General features: G+C 44.3%; 1 protein-coding gene across 3 annotated transcripts; it reads left to right on the top strand.

Moving 5' to 3' along the window:
* The first annotated feature begins 699 nt into the window (after nucleotides 1–699).
* Nucleotides 700–11,184, top strand: bcap29 (B cell receptor associated protein 29). Of its 3 annotated transcripts, XR_014633367.1 has the most exons (9): nucleotides 700–839; nucleotides 5,928–6,036; nucleotides 6,230–6,330; nucleotides 6,882–7,029; nucleotides 7,539–7,674; nucleotides 7,948–8,050; nucleotides 8,182–8,282; nucleotides 8,948–9,138; nucleotides 10,093–11,184. XR_014633367.1 is itself a non-coding variant. In XM_084466709.1 (8 exons), exons 2-8 carry the CDS (start codon nucleotides 5,945–5,947, stop codon nucleotides 8,981–8,983), a joined length of 717 nt encoding a protein of 238 aa, XP_084322835.1. In that variant the 5' UTR covers nucleotides 700–839; nucleotides 5,928–5,944; the 3' UTR covers nucleotides 8,984–9,703. The 3 variants fall into 3 exon arrangements, 2 of the variants coding, with proteins under 2 accessions (XP_084322835.1, XP_084322836.1); XM_084466709.1 differs by lacking the exon at nucleotides 10,093–11,184 and having other exon boundaries at nucleotides 8,948–9,703; XM_084466710.1 differs by lacking the exon at nucleotides 10,093–11,184 and having other exon boundaries at nucleotides 5,931–6,036; nucleotides 8,948–9,703.
* Nucleotides 11,185–12,782: the final 1,598 nt, after the last annotated feature.

Here is a 12,782-nt window from a genome sequence, read left to right on the forward strand (position 1 = left end):
GGTTGCAGAGGATTTGCAGCCCGTTCCTTGGCCAGATCCTACAGTAGGTTAGGCATCGATGGAGAGAGGAGAAGGAAGGAGAGCCATCCGCAGTACCACGGAAGCGGCAGAAAGGGCCTCAAAATGGCTGTGGCTCAAAAGAGGAGATCCATGGAGTCATGGTAGCTAGCTAGCCGTCTGGACACAAGCCGGGACTTGATCAACCCCGGCTGGGTCACCTGGAGGAGGGCGTATGATAGTTGAAAGACCCGAAACGTCCAGTGAATCCAGGAACATCACTGATGATGTGTCCAGACTAGGCATCAGTAGATGTATGTACACAGGTGTATATATATATATATATATATATATATATATATATATATATCTATGGCAGTATATATATATATATATATCTAGTCAGTATATATATCTGGCAGTATATCTAGTCAGTATATATATCTAGTCAGTATATATATATATATATAGTCAGTATATATATCTAGTCAGTGTATATATATCTAGTCAGTATATCTAGATAGTCAGTATATATATATATATATATATAGTCAGTATATATATCTAGTCAGTATATCTAGTCAATATATATATATATATATATATATATATATATCTAGTCAGTCAGGGCCTCTCTGTGAGGCTGCTCTGGACCACAATGAGATCACAGTGGGCGGAGGCCAACGCGGAAGTGTCAGTAGACCGAAGTCCGCTATAAACTTGTGTGGGTGTTCGTTGTTACTCAAGTGAACGCTAGTGAAGCACACGCGGTCTTTAAGACAGCAGAACACGTCGGACACTTTGTGATCACCTCCTTGCAGATATCGTTTGACATAGTTAAGGTAAGTAGCTAAATACTAGTTAGACGAATTAAACCTTCGAGTTAGGCTTCTGGGATCTCCACAGGCCTCCTACATCCAGATAATAGTTTTATTATAGAGATAATAATAATATTCTTATCAGCTGAAGACTTCATATCATATTCTTATTTCTAGGGAGATAGTAGCAGTTTTAATTTTGCATTGTAGACGTTGTAAACGAGGTGTTCTGTGTTCATATTTAGAGGTGTCTAGTGTTGTATATGTGTATATTTTATATTTTGTACTATATGTATATTTTGTGTCTAGTGTTGTTGACTTATGGTGCGTTCGAGTAGTAGTTACCAATACCTGTACATCTACACCATAATCAGCCCTTTCATTCATCTTATGTCTACCAGAACTTCGTAAAGACTCAGAGCCTGGCCAACACGGGTTAAACTAGTAGCGAGCACGGGCTATGTTTGCATGGTATTGTAAGAGCCATGTTTAGCATGTCTATTTTGCATAATGAGATATTTTTTTTGTTTTATAACATATATTTGTATATGATCATTATTAAGATCGCATATTAGCATGGACCCGTAAGGCTTCCGTTGAGTCATGACGTCAGAAGTAGTGACATCATGCGCGGGAAAACTGAGCTAGGAGCAGTATAGACCGGCTGTTTCTGAAATGCTATACTACATACTACATACTGCATACTGACACAGTATATACTGTGCACTACATACTACTCCCCGCCCTAGTATGCAGTATAGTATGCAAGTATGACAAGTATCATGCAGTGTACTACACAGTCACATGACCAAAAGATTCGGTTATAAATATAAACGGTTGAGCCATTTGTTCTGTTAACAATGAAAAACACACGATTACAAAAACATACGAAAGCTTATCACATCAAAATAAACAACTAATTACAACTAATTACAACTAATTATACATTTATACATGTATGTATTTGTATTTGTATTCGCCGCTCGCATTGTCCGCCATTATTTTAAATGTTCAGCGGTGCCGCGTTGCATTGTGGGATACAGTATCCGACGTAGTGAGCTCTGGATGTATACTAGAATTTTTTGACCGATTAGTACATCATCCGGGTAACTGTCGCATACTGCAAAAAAACATTTTTCGCGTACTGCATACTACTTACTACTTTTACGTCACGATCAGTATACGAGCAGTATGTAGTATGCCATTTCAGAAACAGCCACCGAGTCGGCAAGCAAGGAAACGTCACTTCCGGTCAGGGCCGTGGGGGAAAACAAACCGTTTTCCCCATACACACTCATGCAAAAAGGCGGTATTTTAAACCTTTGTCAAACGCTTGTCCGCTGTCATTTCTTGGTTTGAATCACTTGTATATGCTGTCAAAGGGCTATATATTAAAAAAATTATCATGATCGGGTCGATTGTTGTCCGTATATTTTTTAAAAAGTGGATCTTTCACAGTTGGTCTCCCCCCACAGCGTTGAGTCTAGGTGGGTGTTCCCTTGGTCGCCGGCCGGATCTATATCGTAAAAACGCGGGCAAGATATAAAAGCTCAGGTTGTGATTTTTAAATTTATTTGCGGTGCAAAATGGTAAACAACAACTCTTCGGCATTGTCTCTCCGAGTGTCTACAGCCGGCGACCAAGGGAACACCCACCTTGAAGGGTGGATCCTTCAAGGTCCAACGTATCCCAAGATTCATTGCGCGTTGGATATTTTTTCAGAAATGGCGCGGAGTGAGCGGAAGCAGCAGCTGCAGCGAATACATATTTAATGATAAAACATGTAAAAACATTTTTTTAATATAAAAGTAAGGTTGGGACCATTTTAAATATGTAACTTTATTGTCAAAGTTCAATGACATTAGACATAAAACACTAGACATATAACATTAAACGAATTAACGTTAAAGACCGGGTAAACCAAGAATAATTATGGGTTTTGAGTTTATAATACCACAGGAAAATATATTATTAACCACCCTGCCAAATTTGAAGGACTAAAAAAATCGCGAAGTATATAAAATTATGCTTCAAAGTTGATGAAAAATGAGCAGTAATCCCTGGCTCAGGACGGTGGGGGCGTGTGCGCTGCAGGCCAGGAAACCACGCCCATCACCGGAGAGAGACCGTCTTCGGTCGGAAACTTAAATAAAGTAAACGAACCGTTAACGTTACGTTTCCCACTGTGGCATCCAGGGAAGATGCACCAACGAGGTTGAAGAGGCATAACGGGCAAGCTAGCTGCAAACTGACAATTCAAACCAGACTCGTGAGCGGTAAAACCATAGACGGGTGAAACCACAGAATGCTAGTGCGCGGTTAATGTATTTATACCTAGAGGGCAGCAGGGGGCGGGTCTACATCGAAGACCGCTTTACGTAAAGCGGTCTTCGATGTAGACCCGCCCATTTTAAACCTGCACACAGAACATTCTCTGAGGCCTAGCTCCTCAAGGAAATGATGAATGGGAAAAATATTTTTTACATGTTTTGAGGGACACATTTAAGGCCTAATTAATATGATAAGAAGAAAAATACTGAATTTGGTTTACCCGGTCTTTAAGCCAACGTCCTCTCTTCCTCTTCACCCGGCGGTGAATCTTCTCCCACTCCTCCAATAAAAGATAAAACATAACAAAATAAAATTATGATTTCTATCATTCTATCTATTCTATCATATTTCTCCTCCGCTGTCCGGTTTGAAGCGCAGCTGTCAGGGTTGCTAGGAGACAGGAGCAGCGCGTGGTCACGCAAGGTAAAGGACGTTAACGGCTGGTTACGCAATCTGGAAATGCTCCGTAGGCTAGACCGTCCCATTCCACAACGCTCGTTCGGCCTTTGATGCAGCCTTTGTGGTCTACGAAGGCTGCATCTTTCGAAGGACGCGTCCTTGACAAAAAAAGTACCTGGTACCGGGTACTTTTTTTAGTACCACCTCCGTCGAGGTTCCAAGTAGTGATGGCTTGTTCGCGAACGAATCAGTTCGAACGAACGACTCTTTAACATGAATGAACCGACCTGATTCCCTGTTTCAGTTCGTCTTCTTCGTATCGTTCGTTCGCCGAGACTCGACTCCCAGCTCCACCCACTAGTCGCTGACTCGCGAGTCACCGGTCGTTCACTGACTGTTTAGCGGTGAAGACTCGAGGACTGAGAAGTCACGAGAGCCAGCCGGGCAACAACATCCCGATTCCGAACATGAAGCGCTCCTCAGCTAAAAGGAACTTAGTTAATGTTGTGTTGATTGATGACCGTTTGCACCATTGCACAATTGTGATTCGTTTGAGAATGAGAACGAGGGAGGAGCTGAGTCTGACGGACTCGGCTGAGAACTGTGCATTCGCGATTCGTTTGAACAAGAACGAGGGAGGAGCCGAGTCTGATCGACTCAGTGACTGAGGCCGTTTCTCAATTTGCGTTTTTGTCTGTACTTGTGTACTTGCGTTCTCGTGAAACATGTTCAAGTCGTAGCCCAAGTACTGTTCCAAGTCAAAGTACGCATCAAGTCAAGTACAGTCGTAAAACCCGGAAGTGTTCTCGATGCATTCTTAAACTGGCCCGAGGTGACCTGTGTGGACTTGGGACCGTTAAATATCCCAGGATGCATTTCGCATTCCCATGTTTTAAAATATTAGTATGTAAGCTATAATAATACGCTATATATAGGAACATTTTACAAATATAACAAAAATGTAGGCCTGTTCATTCAAAATATTGACATACTATTTAAAAATGAAAGAGGCTGGGGTTTTGTTTTATATAATTAGTTTATGAAGTCGCTGATAGAGGATATCGCAACGGCAACGAAAATCAAGGTCGGATCCATCCGATCGTGTGTGTGTGTGTGTGTTTCTATTCTAATCGGTGTAATTTCTCGCTCATTCGTTATTATTATATCAATAGCCTACTCTCCAACTACATAGGCAGTTAGGCACGCGCATCTGTACCCTACATATAAAAAGTCGTGTGTATAGCTTATACACACGACAAGCATAGCTTTTCATTTATATTCATTCAAAATATTAGCAAACTATTTTAAAATGAAAGAGGCTGGGGTTTAGTTTTATATAATTTGTTTATATTGTTCAGTAGTATATGCCTACATGAGGCCGTAAAGCAGTTAACAGAGCTGAGGTGGTGACGTCATCGAGTCGAGTGTTCCAATTACAGGTGCGTACTCGCGTCCTCGGAAGTCTGTACTTTGTACTTTCTAAGTCCAGACTTGGCAAGTCCAGACTTGCCAAGTACGCACTTCCAAGTCCTTGAGTCCGTAGTTCACGTACTTGGTATTGAGAAACGGCCTACGAATCATGATTCATCTCTACCGGAAATGCGAACGAACGAACAAACAACTCTTCTTGGCGAACTGACCGACACAAACAGATTCATTCAAATGAATCATGAAATCCACCACTAGTTCCAAGCAAGCAGAGTAGGTACTTTTGTGTGACGTAAACAGGCTGCTGGCCACTGATTGGCCAGAGAGTGACGCCACTGTCCGAACGTGAAACCCAACACCCGGCCGGCATCTTTAAATACAACTAGCATCTGCGTTCAGTCCACAATAGAGATTGAAATCTGCCAATCTGGCAACACTGCTGCGGCGCGCCATATATATATATATATATATATATATATATATATAATTTTGACCATATTTGGATTCCATGTCTTTGTTTGTATTGTTCCCTTTTGACAAGTAAAAGATCAAACTAACTCCAGAGACATGTCATTTATGGAGTCAAGCTCAGTGCTTCTTTAGGATTACCCAGTGGTGTGAAGAAAATTGGAAAGACAACGCTACAGTATAATAAGCCTATTTAGTAATGCACATTATTATTTTACTCTTGTGTACTTGTACAATAAGATGTATTAAAAGTAATTCTGATTCTGCATGTACACTTGGCTCTCATTGAGTATTACATGAATGCCTTTTAGACCTGGATCTTATTGAGTATTACATGAATGCCTTGTACACTTGGCTCTTATCGTTACATGAATGCCTTGGGTTTCTGTATCAACAGCAAACGTTAACGTGTGGGAGCTGACCTTTTAATTCTAATGTTGTGTTTAGCGTTGTTGCTCTAATAGACTTGTTTACCCATTTCTTCAGAAGCTGTCACTAGAGATATGACTCTACAGTGGAAAGCCGTGGCCCTGTTCCTTTATGGGGAGATAGGCGTTGTTATCCTGCTATGTTTGCCCTTTATTTCCGCTACAAGGTAAGGTGTGTGTGTGTGTGTGTGTGTGTGTGTGTGTGTGTGTGTGTGTGTGTGTGTGTGTGTGTGTGTGTGTGTGTGTGTGTGTGTGTGTGTGTGTGTGTGTGTGTGTGTGTGTGTGTGTGTGTGTGTGTGTGTGTGTGTTGGTTATACCAGTTGGTTATGAATCTTATTGTGTGGTTATCATATGTTACAGATGGCAGAGAATATTCAAGCTGAACATTTGGAACAGTGTGGCGAGGTTCTGGAACAAGGGGTTTCTGGCCATGATCATCTTTCTTATTGTTCTCTTCCTGGGTAAGAAAGCAGTCAGAGTTTTCAGTTTTCATGTCCCCAGTTCTCTGAATAAACTGAATGGGAGTGTCACTGTTTATTGGGATTGGTTGTATTACTGGATAAATTCTCAGGGTAAAATCCATTTTTAAATTGTATGCATGTGTCAGCCAAGGTATTTTTAGCCCCCGCTGCCACAACTTAAGTCCATCGTGCTCAACAAAGAGGGATGTGTGGTTATCAGAGTCCCCTTAGCATTGTTCACTAGATCATCAACACCATGGTTCATTTCACCTCTTTGGAGAGCATGGTAACTCCTTTTGCACATTACTATACTGGTGCATCAGGTTCGTTGCCATCAAGGAACAGTTAACCTTCTTGGTTTATATCCAGTTGTTGGTTCTCATGTCCTAACCACTGACGATCAATGGAAATGTACCAGATGGTCTTGAAGAATCTTGTTCTTGTTGTAATTAGTTTTACTACTGGTATTGCTTTGAGAAAACGTTCCTGTACAAACAAATGTTACATTACGTTATGTTAATGTTGTATGTTCCCGTTTCCTGTCCCTTCAGACGCCGTACGAGAAGTTAGGAAGTACTCCAACATGGAGCCTGGCAGAGATCCAAAGGTGGGCGCGGCCCGGTACGACCATGTGTACATGAAGCTCTTTGGAGCCCAGCGGAACCTTTACATCTCTGGCTTCTCGCTCTTCCTCTGGCTGTGAGTCCAGACCACTGAAACACACACACCCATTCTACCACTTCCATGTTTAGCTTTACCCATCATCACTGAAAGACATATTCAGTCCCTCTTTCCTCTTATTGTGGAACGTAGTTACTACTGGACTTTATTATGTTGGAATTTTTATTTTCTGCTAATTATTCACCGTACGCTGCTGGACTGGTGTTTAATTTTTTTGGTATTCTGTGTATTTATTTTATTTTGTATATTATATTCTTGTGTAAAAGGTTACCATGGTGTAGCGTTTTACGTAGTTTATGTTTATGTCAGCTTGTAAAGGGCTTCCAGGTGTTAAGGCTTTATAGTTTTTTTAGTATTTTGCAGTGTTGTCTCAAGCTTTTCAGTGCTCAGTTTAATCCTGCTTGTCTCTGTGTACCGGACAATAAAATACTTTAACTTGAACACACCTGAAACATTAAAGCCCAATATGATTTATGGGGGTTTAAAGCGAACGCCTTGCGGTCCAATAGACATGTGATATTTTGCAGGGTGGTGAGGCGAATGGTCACCCTAATTAACCAGCTGGCCACACTGCACCTCACCTCTGCCGCCCTCCAGATACAGGCCGACAGCAATAACCAGGCAGTCAGAAAGTACACGGAGAACAATGAGCTGCTAAAACAAGTAAGGCGGTATGCATTTAATCCTGGTGAACATCTTATAGCTATGGATTTAGACCATCTTATAGCTATGGATTTATTGTAATGTTGGCAGAGAATGCTTGAATATCTCTGAAAGAAGTAAATTCATTTTAATTTCTAAACAGATTTCTACTATAATTGTTTTGTGTCGATATTCTGCTATTTATGATCGTGGGGGGCCCAGATCATAATCAGGTTCTGAATAAGTTAACAGACCAGCTCTGCTGATGACTGTCGTATCTGTAATGTGATTCAGACCCTGAGGCAAGGGAAGGGGGATAAGGCTACAACAGAGGGCAGGGAGCAGTTGAAGAAAGAGGTGGAGATGCTTAAAGAAGAACTAAAGACCTCAGGCGATGGTCAGTACACACATGCACACACCCGGACCCTGGCATGTGTGTTCAGCTCAATGCAGATAGCAATGCAGATGCTGAAAGTTGGTTGGTGGCTGTAAATGTGTGGCGAGATTTGACCCACGTTTCCTTCTCAGCGCTGAAGGAGTCCCAGTCAGATGCCGAGGCGGTGAAGAGACAGTCGGACGGATTGGCCAGAGAGTACGACAGCCTGCTGAATGAGCACCAACGGCTACAGGTGATTGACACCCGACACAGGGCCTCTGCCATCCACCCCACCCATTGATATTAAGCTTCTGACCTGTCCTAAACAAAGTATCCGTTCAACAAAATAACAAATTACAAGCCACAGCAAACTTGTTTAAAACTAGGGCTGGGCAAAGATTAAAAGTTTTAATCGGATTCCCAGATTTGGGAATTGTAAACATGCAGTCACTTACTGCAAGTGTAATTGAATGTAAAGTAAGTGGAACTAAAAACAAAAATGATTTCTGATATGAATGTTGACATTCTGTGCGCAAAACCTTTCAAAATCAAAGTAAAAAAAAAAAAAGACAACGTGTGTTAATGCGTCAATTTGCATTAATCACGTTAAAATAAGTTTGCGTTAACGTGTTATTAGTGCGTTATTAGCGCGTTATTAATGCGTTAATAACGCGTTAACGTGCCCAGCCCTATTTAAAACCAAGAATCCTATCATAACACTACTTGATCCATTATATTAAGTTTGAATGCTTTTACGAAGCGAGCGCAATCACCTCTAATCAATATCTTGATCTGCTTGAAAACACGGGGCTGTAAGTTCACCTTCCTCCGTCCTCGTAAGGTCATCAGAAGTCTGCTACTTCCACCAGCAGCCTACAGATTAACAAACAACATTTGTGTCTCTTTATTCTTTACCAGAACGCTGAGGAAACTGAAGACAAAAAGGACAACTAGTTTTGATGGACACCGGCTTCAATACAAAAATGACAACCATATGACTGCACCATATGATACAACCCACGATGGCTTGGATCAAAAGGATCGAAAAGCCAACCATTATCCTCTTGGAGAGACGCAGAGCTGCCGTGCATGAAATTGTTTTCCCTGAGGTAAGATATAAATTGAGTGGAACGATTGCTTTCAGTGACGCTATGCTTTTTTCTCTCATTGGCTCTGGCTGAAGTACAATTAGCATAATAAGGCCGAGTCTAGCCTGTTATGCAGTGTTCACACGGATACAAATAAACTTCCAATTAAATCGGAGGGTTTCTTGGACCTTTTAAACAAGGTCTGATGCTAGAGCACTTGTGAGGAGATATGGTGTCTCATTCTATTTATTTTTGTCATATAACATTTTATATATTAGCATCACAGTTCACAGGGCTTGGTTTACTATAAAACAGGCCAGGGCTGAAGTTCTGTGATATTGAAGCAATGGTTTTTCTACTTAATTCTCGGTGGCGAAAACCTGTTCCGTTTATCCATGTCTTATCCACTGTGAACTACGCAATGGCAATTATTTTAACCAGATTTTCCACGGATTGAAAAAGTCTTAGTATGATGTGTTTTGTATCCAATGTATTTCTTTACCCCAAATTCAACATGCTGTATTTTAAATTGTATATTTGTATTACATTTTTATTTCATATATATTAAATAGAATTAAACATTTCAGACATTGCGTTTTTATTATTGTTATTCATAGCCCCCCTTTAGTTTGGTATTTAGTTTAGTATTGTAAATATTGTCATATTGATTGTGTGTGTGTGTGTGTGTGTGTGTGTGTGTGTGTGTGTGTGTGTGTGTGTGTGTGTGTGTGTGTGTGTGTGTGTGTGTGTGTGTGTGTGTGTGTGTGTGTGTGTGTGTGTGTGTTCCAAGGAAAAGTCCTTAACTTTAATACCTCAAGAGTAACACTTTACATTAATGTCCTTGTTACATTTAAAAATATGTCAAAAGTAAAGATATTTTTCATGTTATGGAAAAACTTGTAACTTCACTGTGTCATTATGTATGAGTAATAAGACAATATTTAATTCAGTTTCAATTCTATTCTATTTGTATAGCCCTTAATCACCATTACAGTCTCAAAGGGCTTCACCCCCCCCTGACCCGCGCAAGATAAAACTCCCTACAGCAAGGAAGAAATCTGGAGAAGAAACACAGAGGGGGAGACCCCTCCTTCCAGGGACGGTCAGGAGTGCAGTGGAGGCCACAATTGACATACACAAATACATATATACATTAATACATTAATACATAAATACATAAATACATAAATACATATATACATTAATACATAAATACATAAATACAGGTGCTGGCCGGTGAACCATGAGGAGAGTCCAGGCGTCCAGGCGCAGTCACCACAACACGCTAGAACAGAGAGAATAGTGAATTAAAAGGGGGAAAAGTACATAGTGGAAATGTATACTGCTACTCATTTAGTAACTGCATTAGCAGGAGCATGAACAAGCATGCAGCGGTCCTCACATCGCGTCTATCGCTTTAGCACCCCTTCCCCCCCCTTCCCTGATCACAGATGGCAGACTGTTCCCTAGGAAGGGGCCGGTAGGCTCTCTGTCCAGCCGACCTCTTTTGAACCACGGTGTGGACCCTGGGTCGGGGGTCCTGGGGAGGGTTGCGTTGCCGTAGACGGGGGCTCAGTGGTGAAGGCCTTGCCCAGGATGGCCCGATGGAAGTCAATCCCCCACATGATCAGGAAACCCAGCAGGGCCCAGGTTATTCCCACCATGCCGATGATGTAGTGTCTATTGGCCCGGGCCTGTTGTGCCGTCATCGGTAGCCTCATGGTGCTGTTGGGCGAGGTCGCGCTGAGTGGCGGCAAGGGAGCGGTCGTTGGGGTTGTCGGCCTTGCGGGTGGTGGTCAGATGGTGCCAGCGGGCGCCGCTCCTTCCTGCAAGAGAGACAGAAAAGGGGGTGGCCAAAAGTACCTTATAGGGGCCTTCCCACCGTGGCTGAAGGGACTGTCTTTTGTGGAGCTTGACCCAGGCCCAATCCCCAGGGTTGAAGAGGACGAGTGTGGATGCTGCGGGGGGCGGGAGGGAGGTGACCTGTGAGTATAGAGCTCGGGAAGCGAGAGTAAGGGCTTGCACATACTCTAGGAGGGCTTCATCATAATGGTCTAGCACTGGTCCCCTGGGAGGAGCATGTGGCCCGGGCATGGGCCTCCCTGTCACCAATTCGAAGGGGCTGAGGCCGCATCGTGAGCTAGGGCGGGAGCGCACGCTGAACAGTGCCAATGGGAGGGCCTCTAACCAGTTAATCTTTTTCTTAGAGGCGTAGCCCGCTGGCTCCTCCCTCAGCAGTTGTTGCTGCTGGGGACCTGTGTCCCCAGTATGAATTGTCTTCGCGATCACACTTTTGAGGGCCCGGTTCGACCTTTCCACCAGCCCCTGGCTCTGGGGATGGTAGACGGAGCCAAACCGGTCCTCTAGGAGGTTTGTGGGCCGGGCGTGGGTTGTGTATCTGGCAGGCATGACAGTCTCTGATCACTTCCTGGATGCAGGCTCTCATCTCGGGGTGCCACCAGTCTTGCTGGATTGTCTCCATAGTCGCGGTGGTGGCCTGGTGGGTCCGGGAGTGGTGGGACCGAGCCATGAGAGAGAGAGCTCGGGTGCTGAGTGTCGGTTTGCCATTTGAGTAGCAGTAGATCTTGGACTCGTCCTGGGTGCACCCTTGTGTGATCCAGCTGCTCTTTTCATAGGGACCGGCGTGGTCCTGCATCTCGCTGAGGGATATCAGGAAGTCGCTCTGTCTCCCCTTCCATGGCTCCCCGTCCAGGGGGTCTAACAGGGAGAGGACTAGCGGCGGTGTGTAGCCCCCTGCCTTCTTGGCGGCCGCATTGGCGGCGTTGTTACCTCGAGTGACTAGGGAGTCTCCTTTGGTGTGACCCTGGCACTTGACGATGGCCACAGATTCTGGCAGCTGGATGGCGAGGAGCAGGCGGACGGCGAGGTCCCTGTGCTTCAGGGGCGCACCCGTAGAGGTCAGCATCCCCCACCTTTCCGCCTGGGTGGCGTTCATATGGCAGAGCTCGTACACATAGTTGCTGTCGGTGTAGAGGTTGAGGCGTAGGCCTTTTGCGGCTTCGAGGGCTACGACCATGGCCGTAAGTTCAGCTCTTTGGCCCGAGGGATACTCAGGGAGTGTCTGGTGTGACAGAGTCCTGTTGGGCCTTGTTCCACCACTGCCCAGGAGGCGATGTTGGTCCCCAGGGCATCCTTGTAGCAGCAGCCGTCGGTGTACCATACTGTCTTGGGGGCTTCTAAGGGCGACCCTTGGAGGTCTGGGCATGCTCGGAGTTCCGACAGGATGTGAGGTGTGCAGTTGTGGGGGGTCCCATCTGTGTTCGCGGGATACTCCCCGGTCATATTTACTCCTTCCGTTGAATAACTCACCGAGGGATCCATCAGGGCCTCGGTCAGTCGGACCTGGGTGACGGCGGTCGACAGGGTGAAGAGCGAGCTTTCCACCACAGCTTTAACTCCGTGTGTGGTGTGCACCACTGTGGGGTTGTGCATGGTGAGGAACTGTGTCTTTCGTAGGGCGATAGCGATGGCCATGAGGTGTCTGGCGCAGCAAGGGAGTCCTAGGCCCGGGGTGGGCAGGGCCGAGCTGTGGTAGAGGAGGATTCTTCGGGTGCCGGCCTTCGCTTGCCAGAGGGTGGCCGCCACATTTCCGTTTCTTTGTGTGACGTCCAGATGGAAGGGGATCGTATAGTTGGGGGCTTGGA

The sequence above is a fragment of the Micromesistius poutassou genome, assembly GCF_964030765.1.
Source record: "Micromesistius poutassou genome assembly, chromosome: 4".
NCBI classification, from domain to species: Eukaryota; Metazoa; Chordata; class Actinopteri; order Gadiformes; family Gadidae; genus Micromesistius; species Micromesistius poutassou.